This window comes from Sprattus sprattus (assembly GCF_963457725.1).
Source record: "Sprattus sprattus genome assembly, chromosome: 17".
Classification (NCBI taxonomy): Eukaryota; Metazoa; Chordata; class Actinopteri; order Clupeiformes; family Clupeidae; genus Sprattus; species Sprattus sprattus.
In genome coordinates, this window is record NC_137915.1 from 26992730 (window position 1) to 27009899 (window position 17170).

Genomic DNA, 17170 nt, shown 5'->3' on the forward strand with positions numbered 1-17170 from the left:
ACAAATAGTTGACTGATTTCCTGTACTACTTCTTGCGTTGCACTCTCAGGGATGTTCCAAAATGCTTGCATTTTAAGGAACAATGATGCTAAATTGTGCTCCATTTGAATATCAAAGTCCTGAACATCAATGTCTGCCATTTCCTCATCCTCACTAGTGAGTTCATCTAAAGATGCAACAGGAGCGCTCTCTTCAGAGCAGGAGTGCTGGGAAACTATCTCTGGCTTGAACGCCAGATTAACATCAATAGAGGTCTGATTATGATTTCTACTTTTATGTGTGTTAAAAGTAGAATAGACATTTGTCTCAAAATCGCAGTCTAAAAAGGGGCATTCAATTTTTTGGAATAATTTCAGATGTTGGCGCAAGTGTCTGAGAAAGTCCTGTTCTGTACATGTCTCATTAAACTCACACAGCTGACAGTTAAATATGTGCTCATGCGCTCTTTCTTCAGTGTGTGTGATCTGAGAGTGAATTTTGGATAAGTGCACTTTCAGGGCATTGAACGATTTGAATGTGCATAAGCACTGTTGATGGAGGCATAGTATTGGGCAAGATCTGGTAAGACCACCATGCTTTAGTCTACAATGCTTCAGCAGCTGCCCTCTTTTGGATGCGACAAATGTGCAGGACTTACAAGGCCAATGCATTCCTCTCTTCCATCTGATTCGGCAACAAAAGAAAGACAGAATGACTCATTAGGATACAACACTATGATTAGGCTTCAACAGTGATTTTTTTTCAACACAACATGGAGGCAAAGGTGACTTCATGACATGCCGACCATTTCAGCAAAATTACTTAACTAGTAAAACTAGGCTGACATCAAGTAAAATGCCCGCATGTAGCCAAAATCTGCATTTGTATAAAAGAGCAGCTTATCTATAGCGTCTTAGTCTTCCCTCTGGAAAGTTACAGAGGAACTTATTATGATTAAGCCTGCTATCTGCCTTGAGAAAAGCTATCTAAGCTAGCTAGATAGCTAACCGTTCAAATTCGAAAATCATTGACACTTGAGTTAATATAACCCATTTTACCTAGACACAGTTTAGCAATACAGTGTATTTATGTGTATAGCATATAGATGCAAGTTGCTGGTTAGAAAAACATTATTAATCGAACAATTGGTTTAGTACAAATTTGCAAATGCGCGGCAACTGAAGGAACTAGCCCTGAAATCGAAGCTAGCAGGCTAGCTGGTCCGTATCAAGCAATAAACTAGCATTTGAGGGGACAAACATTGAAATGTCAGCTCTACATCTGTTATATTAAGGAGCATGTTACTTACCAGCAGAAGTTGTAAATGAGTGCACCGTCCGAGTCGCCGTTCTACTCCAATAACCGAAATGCCAGAGATGCTCTGTTTTGTGGCTTGCTTCGTCGATCTAACGTTCGTCGCAAGAATGCACCAGTAATGCCTATCTTCTGGGCTGACGTCACCAACAGACGTAAAAGCCCCGACTGCTCTGGGAATGCACACTGTACACTGTACTTTCCCAACTTTGTTAGGAGGAGCATTTTTAGAGAGTTTATCTAAACGCTAAATAAGGTTTGCTTAGGATTTCCTAAGGACAATGATGTCACTAAAAAGGACTTCATAATTAGCCTTACTTAGGCTACTTCGTTTCATCTGGAAATTCTACATTCACTAATAATAATAATAGGCTACATTTTATTTATAGGGCGCCTTTCAAGAGAATGCTAATCTATGCTAATCCCTGGAAAGGAAACCATTGTTTTTATCTTTTATTGGGGAATTTAATACTTACATGAGCTCACTTGAGTTTTCTTGTGATTCTTTGGGCCCTGGACCCCTGTATGCATTGTGCTTTCTAGGCTATGGGCTTTTATAAAGTGACCTCTTGCTTTGTATTTTGTTTGGCTGCATGTAATAATAGACTCTTGCATATAGTCAAGTATTTTTTCGGTCCTGTAAGGTTAAGACAAACTGGTCAGTGTAAAGACAATATTGCAAGTCCTCAAGATAGCCTTTTTGATCTCAAAAATAGGCACAATAATAGCAGCCTATTTATTCAGTATAGCACAAACTTATGCAAATCAAGTAGCATTGGCTAGGCTTACAGTTTACTTGAATTGGTTGATTAAAGTAGGCTTTATCTAAAATTCAATAGGCTACTTAGTTCAGACAAGTTAGGAGGACAAGAAATAAAATGTGAGTTAATTTTACTCAATATGCAGGTATCATATATATAATGACAGAGCTTGTAGCACAGGGTTAAGCAGTTTAAGTGCAGTTTACTTTATTTTAATGGTTATTTTAACTTGTAGCTTAAGCTTGTACCACAAACTTAAGCAAACTTAAGCTGTTTAAGTGTAGTTTACTAGATTGCAGTGAGTTTGTTAACTTTTTTACCAAAAAATTGAATAACACTCAGTTTAGACAAGTAAACTCAACAAAAAACAAAAACTGAGTCCAATTAATTGTATGTTTTCAGTAAGGACAGTTGTTACGTTTTACAGTGCAGGCTGTGTTGTCAATTGCTATTATGTTTGTATGATAAAGTAACATAAAGAATTGAATTGAGATTATAGATAAATTAATCTATTTTGTTCAGGGGCATTGCCAGCAATGTTGCTGACTTTACAAGTGTCATCTCCACTTGGGCCTCTCAGTGCGATAGTTTATGGGAAGAGGCAGGTCATTCAGAGAGTAACCATCAGTGATGAGATCAAAACTCCTTACCTTCCTGACTAGATAAGGATTATAAAGAGACTCGGGTCAGGGGGTCAAGGATGACTGTTCAATGATAGTTGATAATTGTCAGGCTGATATTTAAGGTCAACTTTACTATGACTTTGATCATCATTACAGATAAATATACATACCTGATAAGGCACAATGCTCTCATGGGCAGTGCCCCAGCGTTTTGCCTCCTTCTTTGTATTAAGGTAGTTTGAAGCAATATGTGTTAGACAAGCCACCTAAAAGATCGAAACAGAGAGAACGAAAAGGAGAACAGGTTAGAAATTATATTATTAAGCTCAAACAAACACATTCTAGTAAGGTGATCAAGCGGATAAATAGCTCATTATGCAGTCAAAAGTGCTGACAGGGCAACATATAAAACGTCCTCTCCTACTGGACAGCTGATAACTGACATGTTAATTATGGGATGTTTCATGTACTCTATACATGGCCATGTTAACTATGGGATGTTTCATGTACTCTATACATGGCCATGTTAACTATGGGATGTTTAATGTACTCTATACACTCCCATGTTAACTATGGAATGGGATGTTTAATGTTGAGGCTACCCGGCACCTGTCCTCTTGGCACAACAGGTGGGCTAGAAATGTGTTAATAAACAGTCTGAGCCAAAGAGTCATTGAGTGTTATCAGCTTCAGGGCTGTATAATGGGTAATGTGTTGGGCACGGGTTATATCCTCTGCTGCTGTAGAGCAAACACACTTTGCATTTTCACCAGAGGTGCAAGGCCATATTGTTTGCATATCAGAGTGATAAGAGTGTATTACACCATGGCAGTCAACCTCATTATGTCGATGACCCAGCCTGACAGGTGTTTAGAGTTAGAGCGTGACCATGTCCCAGCCTGACAGGTGTTAAGAGTAAGGGTGGCTTTACACGACAACGCTCCCGGGTGAAAACGACAAAATATTTTATCAGATGTGCCTTTCGTTTAGACGGCGACAGCGTTTTTGGGGCTTGAAAACGCAAAGAAATGAACCCACCCTCCAGAGTGGAAATCTTAAAAACGCTCCACCGTCACGTTCCCGTCTAAAGGGTTGAAAACGCAAAAGTGTGCTCTGAGCTGCTCACGCTGGCTATCCTTGCCTACGCGTTGACGTCATATCCATGTGCAGTACATCCAAACACCAACAAACGTCAGATTCAACATTATTTTAATGGCCACACTTACAGGAAATTAACATGTCGGATTGCTGCCATGCTTTGGTTTTCCGAATTTCGATTTCGCGCTAAGGAGAGAAGTAGAAGGACGTTTCAACGCATGCGCGCGCTCTTGGTGTTGTTGTATGACAGTGCTTCACAGTACCACCTAGCCACCTGGCATGCATACTACATCAAGTTTCACACATTTTTGCGTCCCCGTGTGCATGCAGATTTCCACCCAAAGTCGCTCGTCTAAACGCGAAATAAAAAGTGGGAACGCAACGCCACTTTTGCGGTTTGTGTTCAGATCGTTGTCGTGTAAAGCTAGCCTAAGGCTGGACTCACACGTACGCGTTGGAATGCGTTGAGCCGTCAAGGTTGACGGATCCCCATTCACTTTGAACAGGGTGTCGTCATCCTTTGCCGAACTCACCCCATTCAAAGTGAATGGGGATCCGTCTCCCTCAACGGCTCAACGCGTACGTGTGAGTCCAGCCTAAGAGTTTGACCATGTCCCAGCCTGAGAGGTGTTAAGAGTTAGAGCACACTGAGATTTTGATTGGGTCTGCTGGGTTTTTGCAAAGTTAATGTTTGAAGAGGATACTTAGATTAATATTAGATCACATTTAGTCTGTTTCCTAATGAGTCATGGTTTTATAGGTTTTCAGATTTAGACTAATTAGATCTTATTGAGGGGTTCAAGTAGGGATTCAATCAGCTTATTTACCACACTACCAAACCCTTGAATCTTACATAGACACATGGTTTTATGAAAAAACATACCACTGCAGGAGTTGTCTTACATAGATGCAGTGTATTATGAAAACACATACCACTGTAAGAGCTGTTGTTTACCTTGTGTCCTTTATTTTCCTTTGTATGGTTACAAAGGAGAATCTCAGGTTGTCAATTGACCGATCGCGAAACTCCTCCCTAGAACGGCCCTTGTCCAATCATACCTTAGCAACCGCTGCTAAGAGAAGAAGGTCCGACAACTTTGAGGTCTGAGCAGCATGGTTAAACAGTGTGCCTACGGGACTTGTAGGTATGACATGAGGTACCCTGAGAGATTAGAGGGATACGTCGTTTTTTCCCGCTTCCCCAAAGCCCAAAACACAGGCGCAAAGGTGCCAGCTGTGGATTAAACAGTGTGGTGACCCCACACCCAACTCAATATATCGCAAAATGCACATGTCTGCTCCAAAGTAAATGAACTGCTTGCTGCCAGCTAGCTATCGCTAGGTATGATGGCTAACTATCTAGTTGAGAAGAATTCCCCAAACAGTTATGGTTCATGAATACTTGCATTTTATTACCACTAAAATAACATAACTAGTCTCCAACTAAAGTGTTCATGTTAAAAAATGTAAATGTTAATGTATGTGACCGTCTAAATGTCAAATGTTACTGTCTGTATGAATGCAGGCAGAGCTGTCGAAGCTATTGATAGCAAACGCCAGCATTGAACAAAACTTTTAACGAACACTTTGTAGTTTGTATTTATGCTTGATACAACATTGAACAGAACTTTTAACGAACACTTTGTATGTATGCTGCTGGCGTTCGCAATCGCCAGCTTTGATAACTCAGTGTGCACATTTACAAAATGTTTTACTGACGGTAACATCAACATTGCATTGATGGATAGTCACCATCCTAGCTAGCTACATACCTCCAGAGTCTCTCGCCAGAGACGGAATAAATAATAAGAATAATCTTTGGAGGTTATTAGCTAGCTTGAAACATTATATACAGATCTTACCCAGTGGTGAAATAACATGACTAGTCTACAAGGTTGTGCTGGTTGCATTTCAATGAAGAGGTCGTAGGGTTTCTATTTTTTTATTTTATTATTGAGACCTGTATGCCTTTGCTTCAATTATTGTTGTGTCCACTTCGTTGTTGATCTTAATATTTTGGATATATCCTTCCACTGGATATACTCCATATTGCAGTCCCTTTTGGCTTGATCTGGAGGATACCGCGGAAGTATTACTCCAAAAATCATCACTCATACTGACAGTTGTAGCGCTTGTACCCATACTTGACATGGCTTTTAGGTGGACAGTTCCGTGAATTGTGTCGGACGTAGTAACAATAACTAGGGGGCGGAGCCCTGGCGATCGGTCAATTACATTTTAGCCCAAAGCTACTGCTAGAGGATTGTTTGGTCTAGAATGTTGCAAATTCCATGGGAATGAAGCAAGAAACTGGGATGAATCTTTAGAAGAACAACAGAGTGCAGAGCGTGTTGCAATGGGGAGTTCCAATTGGCTGTGTTGCAAAATCCCAGTATAACTTACCTGAGAGGAAAGCAGGTTACAGTCAATGTGGACTCCTTTGCCTGTCTTCTGTCTTTGCAGTAAAGCTGCCAGTATGGCTCCATGGGCGTAGAGGCCTGTGGCGAGGTCAGTCATTGCCACCCCTGGCCTCACAGGGTCACCATTCTAGAAGAGGTAGTGATCAGTTGCAGCACATTCAAGAACCAATATGTCCACATTTCATACATAGACATACAAACCAAAAGCATTCTTTAAGATGTAAAGGAACAGGAACAGTCATCACTGAACAATCTAGGGATGTCACGAGAACCGATACTTACGATACCTTTCGGTACTAAAATAACAAAACACCGACGATACCCATTTTTTTGAAGTACCGTAGGTACCGTAAGCGCCGGTGCCAGCTGTTAGAATCGGTGCTACAGTTCTTCTGGAACTGACGGGGGCAGTATACGCTTCGGTGTTCCAGTCGAAGTTTTGACATGTTTTTCACACGCATATCTGCCATTTACTATTGTAAACGATAATAATAATAATAATAATACATTTGATTTGTATTGCACTTTACATCATATAGATCTCAAAGTGCTACATATTCACATAAAAACAACAACAATGAACATAATTAGCAGAAAGCTTTTGAAAAAAGATAAGTTTTTAGGCCTTTTTTAAAAACGTCAGTAGACTATGGGGCCCTGAGATGGTCAGGGAGGGCATTCCACAGCCTTGGGGCAGCAGAGGAGAAAGCCCGGTCACCCATGGTGCAGAGCTTAGTTCTGGTGGCTTGAAGGGTGTTTGCAGATGCAGAACGGAGGGAGCGTGAGGAGGTCTGGGGGGAGAGGAGTTCCCTGAGGTAGGGGGGAGCATGTCCGTATAGGCATTTGTGGGTGAGGAGGGAGACCTTGAACTCAATTCTGAGTGGGACTGGGAGCCAGTGAAGTGCTTTCAGGGTGGGGGTGATGTGGTCGTGTTTACGCACCCTCATCAGGATCCTGGCAGCGCTGTTCTGGATGTATTGCAGTCTCTGTATGCTCTTGCCAGGGATCCCAATGAGGAGTGCGTTACAGTAATCAAGTCTGGAGGAGACAAAGGCGTGGACAAGCTTCTCTGCATCTGCCAGGGTGAGTGATGGACGGAGTTTGGCAATGTTCCTGAGGTGATGGAATGAAACCTTGCAGAGGGGTTTGATGTGGGTGTCATAAGTCAATTCAGCATCCATTTTTACACCCAGGTTGGTAATTGATTTGGAGAGAGAGATGTTTTGGCCAGAGAAGGTAATGCTAGTGATGGTGGAAGAGCGGAGCTGATGTGGTGTGCCGACTAGTATGGTTTCCGTTTTCGAACTGTTCAGCTGTAGGAAGTTTACCTTCATCCACGCCTCAATCTCCTCCAAGCAGGTGGTCAGAGTAGATGTTGGCAGAGGTGCAGCAGAAGTGGGTGTTGTCCTAATGTAGAGCTGTGTGTCATCAGCATAGCAATGGTAGGGAATCCCATGCTTGCTGATGACATTACCCAGGGGGAGCAGGTAGAGGGAGAAGAGGGTGGGGCCCAGCACAGAGCCTTGAGGGACGGCGCAGGTGACGTTGTGGGTGTAAGATCAAACTAGTGGAGGCGGCCAGGTGTGAAGTGTTGTCAGACTGGAAATGGCGTATCGTAATAATAATAACAATAATTCATTTTATTTGTAAAGCACTCTTCATTCCAGCAGAATCTCAGAGTGGTCCAGGAGGCTGTTCCACAGTCGCGGGGCTGCAGTGGAGAAGGCCCAGTCGCCCATGGTGCGTAGCCTGGTGTTTGGGACCTGCAGGAACAAACTGTTATTGGATCTGAGGGGGCGATTTGATGTTTGGGGAGTGATGAGTTCTTGCAGGTAAGGGGGGGCACGACCGTTTATGCATTGGTGGGTGAGAAGAAGGACTTTGTAGTCAATGCGGGATGAGACAGGGAGCCAGTGTAGTGAGTGTAAAATGGGGGTTATGTGATTGTATTTCCTGACTCTCATCAGGATCCTGGCAGCGCTGTTCTGAATGTACTGCAGCTTTTGGATGTTCCTGCCAGTGATCCCAGTGAACAGTGAATTGCAGTAGTCCAGTCTTGAGGAGATGAAGGCGTGGACGAGCTTCTCAGCATCTGGCAGGGTTAAAGTGGGGCGGAGCTTGGCGATGTTTTTGAGATGGTAGAAGGAGATTTTGCACAGATGCTTTATATGATCGTTGATTTGTGACTGTGGTGGAGAGGGGTATGACCTGACTGTCGAAGGTGAGATGAGTTATGGAGGATGACTGGACCTGGTGTGGAGTGCCAACAAGAAGGGCCTCGGATTTGCTGCTGTTTAGCTGGAGAAAGTTGTTTCTCATCCATGCCTTTATCTCCCCAAGACAGGCAGTGAGACATGACATGGCAGCAGAGGGGCTTGGGGCAGTTTTGATGTACAGCTGTGTGTCATCGGCATAGCAGTGGAAGGACATCCCATGTCTGCTGACAACACAGCCGAGGGGGAGCATGTAGATAATAATGAAGAGAATGGGGCCGAGGACAGACCCTTGCGGAACACCACAGGAGACAGGGAGCTGTCTGGACTTGCAACTTCCCAGTGAGACATATTCAGTTCTGCCAGAAAGGTAGGACTGGAACCACTTGAGTGCAGAGCCTGACAGTCCAATGGTGGTGTGGAGGCGCTCTAGGAGGATCGTGTGATCCACTGTGTCGAATGCAGCAGTCAGATCCAGGAGGATGAGGAGTGAGGGTGATCCTGCATCGGCTGTCATCAGCAAGTCATTCGTCACCCTGAGCAGGGCGGTTTCAGTGCTGTGGGCTGAACAAAATCCTGACTGGAATTTTTCAAACAGGTTGTTGTGTTTGAGGTGGTCCTGAAGTTGAGAAGCAACTACCTTCTCTAGCACTTTGGACAGGAAGGCAAGGTTGGAGATAGGCCGGTAGTTGGCTAGGACCTCCGGGTCCAGGGTGGGCTTCTTGAGAAGGGGACGGATGACAGCGACCTTGAGAGCCGGTGGGACACAGCCTGACTGAAGGGAAAGGTTGACAACTTTGGTGATGAGAGGACTGAGAGTGGGGATGTGTGACTTGAGCAGAGCTGTGGGAATGGGGTCCAGGGTACAGGTACAGGGTTTCATTTTTCTGATAATTTCTTCAACATGGTTCTCCTGATCCTCAGCAAGATGCAGGGGAGACAGCACACTTGCAGATAAGGTGTTGGCGTCAGAGGGAAGCAGAGATGGAGAGCTAGACATCTCAGAGCGAATGCTGTCGACCTTCGATCTGAAAAAGTCAATGAAGCTGTTGCATTGCTCTTCTGTATAGTTTCCAGGGTTTTTATTTATTAGGCTGGAGTAGAACTGTGAGCGAGCATCTTTAAGGGAATTGGAGTAGACCTTTTGATGCTCACGGAAGGCCAGCTTATGGACTGTGAGCCCAGAGTGCCTGCATCGCCGTTCCAAGACACGCCCAGCTGTTTTCATTTTCCGCAGTTCATGAGTGAACCATGGAGCAAACCATGAAAAATTGACAATACGTGACTTGACCGGGGCATGGAGATCAAAAACACTGCTCAGGGAGGTATTATAGATCCCCACTAATTCTTCCGCTGATGCAGATGCTGGACAGGTGATGAGCTGGAGATCCATGCTTATAGTGGCTGCGTCAATTTTTTTCCAGTTTCGAAAAGACATTTGACGCCTAAGTGTAGTGGTAGGCAGCATAAAAGTAAAGGCCATTGAGACCACCTTGTGGTCAGATACACCAAGATCGTAGACCTGTATGTTATTGATTAGGGCAGTGTCAGTGATGACCAGATCCTGAGTGTGCCCCTTGGTGTGAGTAGGGACCTCAACATGCTGCTGCAGGCCAAGACACTCAAGCACATTCAGGAAATCTGCTGCAAACAGACAGGAGGGGTTGTCGACATGGATATTAAGATCACCAACAATGACAATGTTTGTTGAGATACTGCAGAGTGAGGTCAGCAGATCACTTATCTCTGGTAAAAAAGATGAGTTTGGCTTTGGAGGACGGTAAATGAGAAGCACTGTCATGGGGTATGGGTGTTTGCATTTGAAGGCCAGACATTCCATAGAGGAAAGGTCAGGCATTTGCAGAGGAGATAGTTTTATTTCAGCCCGGTGTATGATGGCCAGTCCACCACCACGACCAGAGCTGCGGGCTTTCTCCATGTAGTGGTATCCAGGTGGGCATGCTTCATTGAGCACGTAGTAGTCCGCTGGTTTATGCCAGGTTTCAGTTAGGCACATGAAGTCAAGCCTTTTCTCTATAATATGGTAATTTATGAGGAGGGATTTATTTGTGAGGGATTGTGTATTAAACAGCTCCATGGTGATAGGAGACAGAGTTGAGGGTGGAAGTCTCTGCAAGCTGCGTAATACGCGGCGATGCACTCCATATTTTCCACTTTGCCTAGTCTTGGGTATTTTTCTATTTGTTGTCAATACCGGAATGAGACAGCAGAGGACGCTAGATGCTGTAAGCTGCAGGATCGTAGTTTCCACAGGAGAGTCAGAGGCAGGAAGTCATTTCTGAGCATGGCGACTGCGTGTCACCATAGACATCCTATTGTCTATGCATGTCACGGCATAGTGGATATTTGCAGCTAGCAGGCGTGAGCCTTTCGCGTTTGGGTGTAATCCATCCCTCAAGTAGAGTGATTGTCTGTTCCAGAAAACATCGAAATTGTCAATAAAGCCCACGTTGGTTTCCCCGCAAGTGGCCCGAAGCCAAGTGTTAAGGCTCAAAAGTCTACTGAAATGCTCGTTCCTGCGCCCAATGGTAGGAATTGGACCCGAGACAAATACAGATTTACCACACTGCTTAAGGTAGCTAATGAGAGCTCTGAAGTCAGTTTTTGTGAGCTCTGACTGACAACAAGCAGAGTCATTTGACCCAACATGAACGATAATCCTCCGAATTGTAGATGGGAGAGTTGGTAGCATATCCCGGAGCTCAGCCAGGACATCAGTAACCAATGCGCCTGGCATACAACGCGTGATAACGTTGAAGAAGCGCAAATGTCTAGTGATGGGAGTCGCCGATTATCAGAGTGGATGGTGGGAACAGTGGCTGAATGACTGGGATCTTGGGGCCGGGGATACAGTGTGTGGTGGCAGTGCTTCCAGAGGCTCCCTGCTGCGGCTGTTCCACCGAGGGCTGGAGAGGAGAGGCACTGTCGGGCTCCGCCTCAGGAGGCACAGTGGGAAAAGGTGCCTATCGCCTGGAGACTGCCTCCTGCAGCAGCCTTCGCCGGGATGAGGAATATCCATTGGCCTGGTTGATCGGACTGGATGGCAGATGCGGCGACGGACGGATGCTTCACCGGAGGAACCCTTGGACAGCCGTTTGAGGAGGAATCGACCGGAGGAGCAGCCTCAATTGCCGGGACACTGGCATGCGTCCAGTGGGAAGTTGCTGGAGGTGATGACTTGGCTGGCGAGGCACGCGGCAGGTCCTGCTGTTCATTCGACTTGGCCGGTGGAGTGTTTGAAGGTTCGACTGCGGAGAGGGCCTCATACTGATTTCCGAGGGGCAGAGCAGGTGTGACCGCCCTAGTGTGCCTTCTTCTCCGGTCGCGAACGATGACCTCCGTCCAGGGTTTAGGGCCAGGAGTGGAGGGGACAGGTGCTCGGATGCCTGATGGGTCCCAGAGGACTGTGTCCTGGAGGGCTGCACTGAGGGTGGAGATCTGCTTTGATTGATTGGTTGCGAGATCAGTGAAGCTGGAGAGTAAAAGTTCTTTCTCCCGGAATTTTTCACTGAAACTGGAGAGGATCGCTTCTTTCTTTCGCAGCTCAGCAGAAAGTCTACGGATGTCATCAGTCAGGTAAGCGATCATGTTTTGGGCGTTTTGCAGGATGATTGAGTCCTCAGGTGATGTTTCCATTTTGCAGGTTGTGTAGTCTGTAGCCACAAGCAATCTATGCTGTAGTCACAAACAATTGATGCGACGATTCTGTATGTCACAAACAATTGATGCAACGATTCTGCACGTCCGTATTTGGTTATATACGGTCTCTGTTTACAATCCTACTGGCCAAAATTTCTGCACAAAGCGTTATTGAGCAGGTAATATCATAGGCTCATTTTGGAGGATAATTATCATATCTGGCAACACTGGGAAGGCGGTCGACCAATGAGAGCACGCGCAAAAAGGTGGAACGTAAGGGAGATACCCTTTCCAAAAGACGTAATATTAGTTTGTGAAACACCCAGAGAAACACAAATATCCGACGAGGCTAAATCCCGGACGCTTTTGGAATCCCTGCCGGACGCATTATTCAGGTCTCGAAAAGAGGACATGTTCGGGTAAAACAGGACGTCTAGTCACCCTACTTTTGAACATTATGCAAACGATGCTACCGTGTTCTTCAGACCAAGGGAGTTGTCTTTCAGGTGCTTTGCTAAATTGAGAGTACTGTCATCTGTATCTGTTTAAAGAACTCAAGGATAGTTCTGATTCATATTAACAACATCCAAATAATGCAGTTTTTCAGTTTTTTAAATCTGTATTACTGAAATACACGTTACATGATGTTTAAAATGATGGGCACGTGTGTTACAATGGCTTATGTTATGTACGTAGTTTAGGTTTGCTATGCTGTAGTTTTAACGTTAGCCTATATCCTACCTTGGTTAGAAGGAGGTAGCGAGAGAAAGAGAGAGCATGTATCTTGCAAGTATCAGGACTAAACTAGGGAAATTCACAGAATGTCTTAGTTTAATATAGTTACACATAAATATGCAATTGGTTTGATAAAACACGATTACCCAATTTATTTATTTTTTCAAAACATTTCAATTTATTTTGTATTTAATACGTCCTTTAAGAAGCTCAAAACTCATGTTCATCTTGTTAACTGAATGGCTGCACTGTTATCCACGGTTTTGTTTTGTACCGTTGTTGTTTTTGCACAGTACCTTTTAAAAAGATGCCTGGAAGTCTGGAATGTGTCTGGGTTCACTAGTTGTTGCACTTTAACCATTAATAACACTTTATTATGTTGTGCTATGCTATATTGCACATGTTTTGTATGTCTTATCAGTGATTCTTGAGATAAGGGACAAAACAGGTTTTGAATTTTGAAAAATATATGATTAGATTTATGTCAAATGAAGTTTTGTCTATCCAATCATGTTTTGGTTCAACCTCCCAGTTGTATATTTTGTTAATTGAATGTTTGCTGGATCAGCACTTGATTTTTGTCAGCACCATCATAAACATAAATATATACTTATGGAAATTATTTTAAACTATCTTATCAGAAATAATTCACTCATTAGTTTTCCCAGTTCCCCTTATAAGGTACACAGGTCTTTAAATCATTAAAAACAAAAGTTTAGAGCCAAAGAAGTCAATGTTTAATGAGTAGAATTGAAATCATATCATGAATTGCATTTGTCTTTAACCTTCAGATTTAACAGACATTTTTAAGCATTAAAAATACACATCTGCATTGGAAATGTGTTAGTCTATGAACAAATATCCTTCAAGGAATGAACCAGATACCCTTTTCAAAAAATACTATAAAAAATATATCTGAGGGAGTTGACACTCTATATCTAAACTAGATTTAATTCGGCACATGAAACTCAAATAGCAGGGCCATTCTACCAAATTCGTGTAATATGCAGTCCCTCAACAATAAAAACAATTTACAAAACAATGAGGTATTTAGGCATAGATATTTACTAAGAAAATGTTATGGTCTATATAAACCCATTGCATTAAATGAGATAGTGATAAGCTAAATATATACAAAATCATCATTTATAGGGTACTTTCTATTGGGAAGTAGCTGTCCCCAACCCTGACATCTAAATTTCAATGCCTTTAAATAACACTTTTCAATTTTTTTAAATGATTTAATTTCAAAGATCTTTATGATTGGGTTGAAACAGAACTTGGAATATTTAGATTTATTGTTAGTTACATTTTTAAATCAATTAACTATACTCAAAAAAATCATGTCCCTAGTTTTCATGTCACTACCGAAACACAAGAGTTTTAGTCCATTGGCTGAGCCTGTGTTTTAGCCACGACCCTGCATTTTTGACCATGCAGTGACACTGCATCCCTGTCCCTCATGGTTGAATGGTAAGTAGCTAAATCCCATAGTTTTTATATAAATGTGTTCCAAAGTCTGAAAATCGACGTGTAACCTTAAGAATCGTCACTACCGAAACCCATGTTTTCTTCAATTAAGTAAACCTTTTGGGGTTTCATGCAAAATCAAAACATCGTTTGTATGTGTGTACACCTCTTCAAAGATTTGTTTGCAAGCCTTGTGCTTGCTAGAATTCTTTATTTATGCTTATAGTTAGCTAGAATTGTCACTACCGAAACAGTCACTACCGAAACATATGGTGGTGACCAGATGATTTCGGTAGTGACAAAATGAAATGGTAAGTAGTTCAATCCCATCATTTTTAAATAAATGGGTTGTGTGGACTAAAGGGCGGCCCAGAGCACCTTTTGGAAGATTTTGGGAGAGAAATGAACATCCATCCAACAGTGCAGTCACTACCGAAACAGTGCAGTCACTACCGAAACAGATTAATTGAACTTGAAAATTTGGTAAAAATTTCATTTTTATGGATTGCATTGTGAAAACCTTCAAGAAATATTTGTAAAAATACTCTTCAGAGAAGGGAAGGAAACACAATCTGAACAGGTCAATAATAATACTTTTTTACTATAGTAAATGTGATGTTTCGGTAGTGACAATTTTTGGAAGAGGAAAAACATTCCAACACATTCTGAAAATTCAATATAAAAATTGACTGTTCTTTTACTATATATGTGTACTTAAGATATGGTACAATATACATACAGACAAAGTTTTGGGAATAAAACATAAAAAAATTCAAAATATTTCCGACGTGACTTTGCACCAATTCGGTAGAATGGCCCACCCAGCAATAAAAATGCATAGGAAGTGATATTTTTGGCATAAACAGCATTAAAATAATGTCAACACCATCAGAGAAACGTCAAGACCATCAGACAGGGCCGGTGACAGGTTTGGCTGGGCCTGGGACAAAATTCTCTCATGTCAAGGGTACTTTTATTTATCGCCAGACCCACGTGTATGTCCGCTGAACTTCCAGAGAATGTTTGGGGAACAAGGGCGGAGCCCATTTATCTGGCGAGTGTCAAGTTAACGGCAATCAGAAACTAAGTTGCAGGCTACCCCAAAACCTCACGTTTATAACCCATTCGTTACATCCAACTCTATCTAAATGGCAATTTCACACGTTGCCATGCCACTGGCTTATTTTAAACCATGAGCCGCGTTACACTGGCTGTAATTCAGCTGACTGGGGATGATTCTCAAATCAATTCAGCCTGATTTGAGTGCGCAGCGCGTGCCTGCCTGAAACATTTGATTTGGACATGGGCCTATTTGCGGGGTAATGTGCATATTCTAAGATTCAATTAGATATAGGCGTATGAAACACAGTGTAATAAAGCCATTGTGGTTATCAAATTATTCAATGCCCCCTGTCTGTCTAATATTGATCTCCGTGTGACTTGCTCATGTGGTGCTGCGCTAATATGTTTAACACGCCTCCTGTGCCTGTGTTACTTGACGACGGGGCTGGAAAAAGTTGGCCGTGTCTTACCTGGCTCTGCTGCACAGCTGTCTTTACTGGTACCTGCAGCATCACCTGAGTCTTTCCTGAAATATTTATAAAGAGATCCCCTCAGGCTTTCGCCTTTCTTTCTTTTTCAGGGATCCTGACTTGTGCATGTTGAATCGACTACCGTAATTGGCTCGCGCACTGACCACTAATGGAATGATGTCGTCTTTTTTCTTCTCCAAAGACCAAACCATTTTGGCATAGGGGTGATAGGGGGTTATTGGCCGTTTTTTCAAGGGCAATGAAGGCAAACAATCTAGGAGTCATTAATTGAATGCAAATAAAGCACTTTTCTTCTCTAAATCAACACATTTTGAAGTATACATACAATAATTAATCCCAACTTCATGGGGGTCCAGTTATGGGCCCCCCCCATTCCAGGGCCAGTCCGCCCGGGACAACGTACCCGTTTGTCCCCCCCTGTCGGCGGGGCTGCCATCAGACATGGTGTTTTGATGGTGTTGACAAAAAAAGCACATTTCTCCTTATATCACACAAGATTCTCACAGGAGCCATCTTGTTAATCATCAGTTGATCATGGTCCTGCCAATCTATAAATAAACACTAGATTGCAGAACATTTTGCTCTAATGTTGAGTCTTTAGCCATTTTGGAGTTGATACGATATGGTTGTGACATGTGCATATTAGTAAATAGATATGCTAAAACTTTCTCATGTCACCAGGAAGACCAAGGAGGAAGGAAAGGGGTCCTTTGAGTTAAAGCTGCCCTAAATTATTCCTGATTTTTTTTCCCAATTTAAAAAAGTCTGATGGTGTTGACGAAAACTCTGGACACATGTTCAACTGACCAGAAAGTACATACAAATGTTTCAAAATATATTTTTTTAATGTCTGTGAAATAGTTAATATGTTATTTACATATGATATACAGTACCTTGCATAAGTATTCACCCCCTTGGATGTTTTACCCTTTTTTGGCTTTTATAAATCAGTCATGGTCAATATAAGTTGGCTTTTTGGACAAAAAAATTCACAAACTAGCTCTATTTAATGTCAAAGTGAAAACATATTTCTACACAGTTATGTTAATGAAATAAAAATATGTAATGAAAATAAGTGATTGCATAAGTATTCACCCCCTTTATCACCCCCTATACATAGACTGACCTAATTCAACAGAGGTCCGGCCAATTGGTGCTAAAAGTCTCACAATTAGTGAAATGGGGATCAGTGTGCAGTGAATGTGTCTCAAGTGATTGTAGTATAACGACACCTGTGTCTGGAAGGTCTATTCACTGGTCAGTATTCAGTAATCAGTATTCCTGGCTACTGTTACACCATGAAGACCACAGATCACCCTAAGAAACTCAGAGAAAAGGTTTTTG

At 42.7% G+C, this 17170-nt stretch overlaps 1 protein-coding gene across 1 annotated transcript in view; it reads right to left on the bottom strand.

Moving 5' to 3' along the window:
• The window catches only part of sugct (succinyl-CoA:glutarate-CoA transferase), a gene marked incomplete at both ends in the record, with an annotated part of 86263 nt that overhangs the window by 14424 nt on the left and 54669 nt on the right, over positions 1 to 17170 (bottom strand). The window contains 2 exons of the mRNA XM_080854850.1: positions 2848 to 2943; positions 6179 to 6322. Coding sequence (XP_080710976.1) covers positions 2848 to 2943; positions 6179 to 6322 — 240 coding nt within the window. The remainder of the gene's footprint in view (positions 1 to 2847; positions 2944 to 6178; positions 6323 to 17170) is intronic.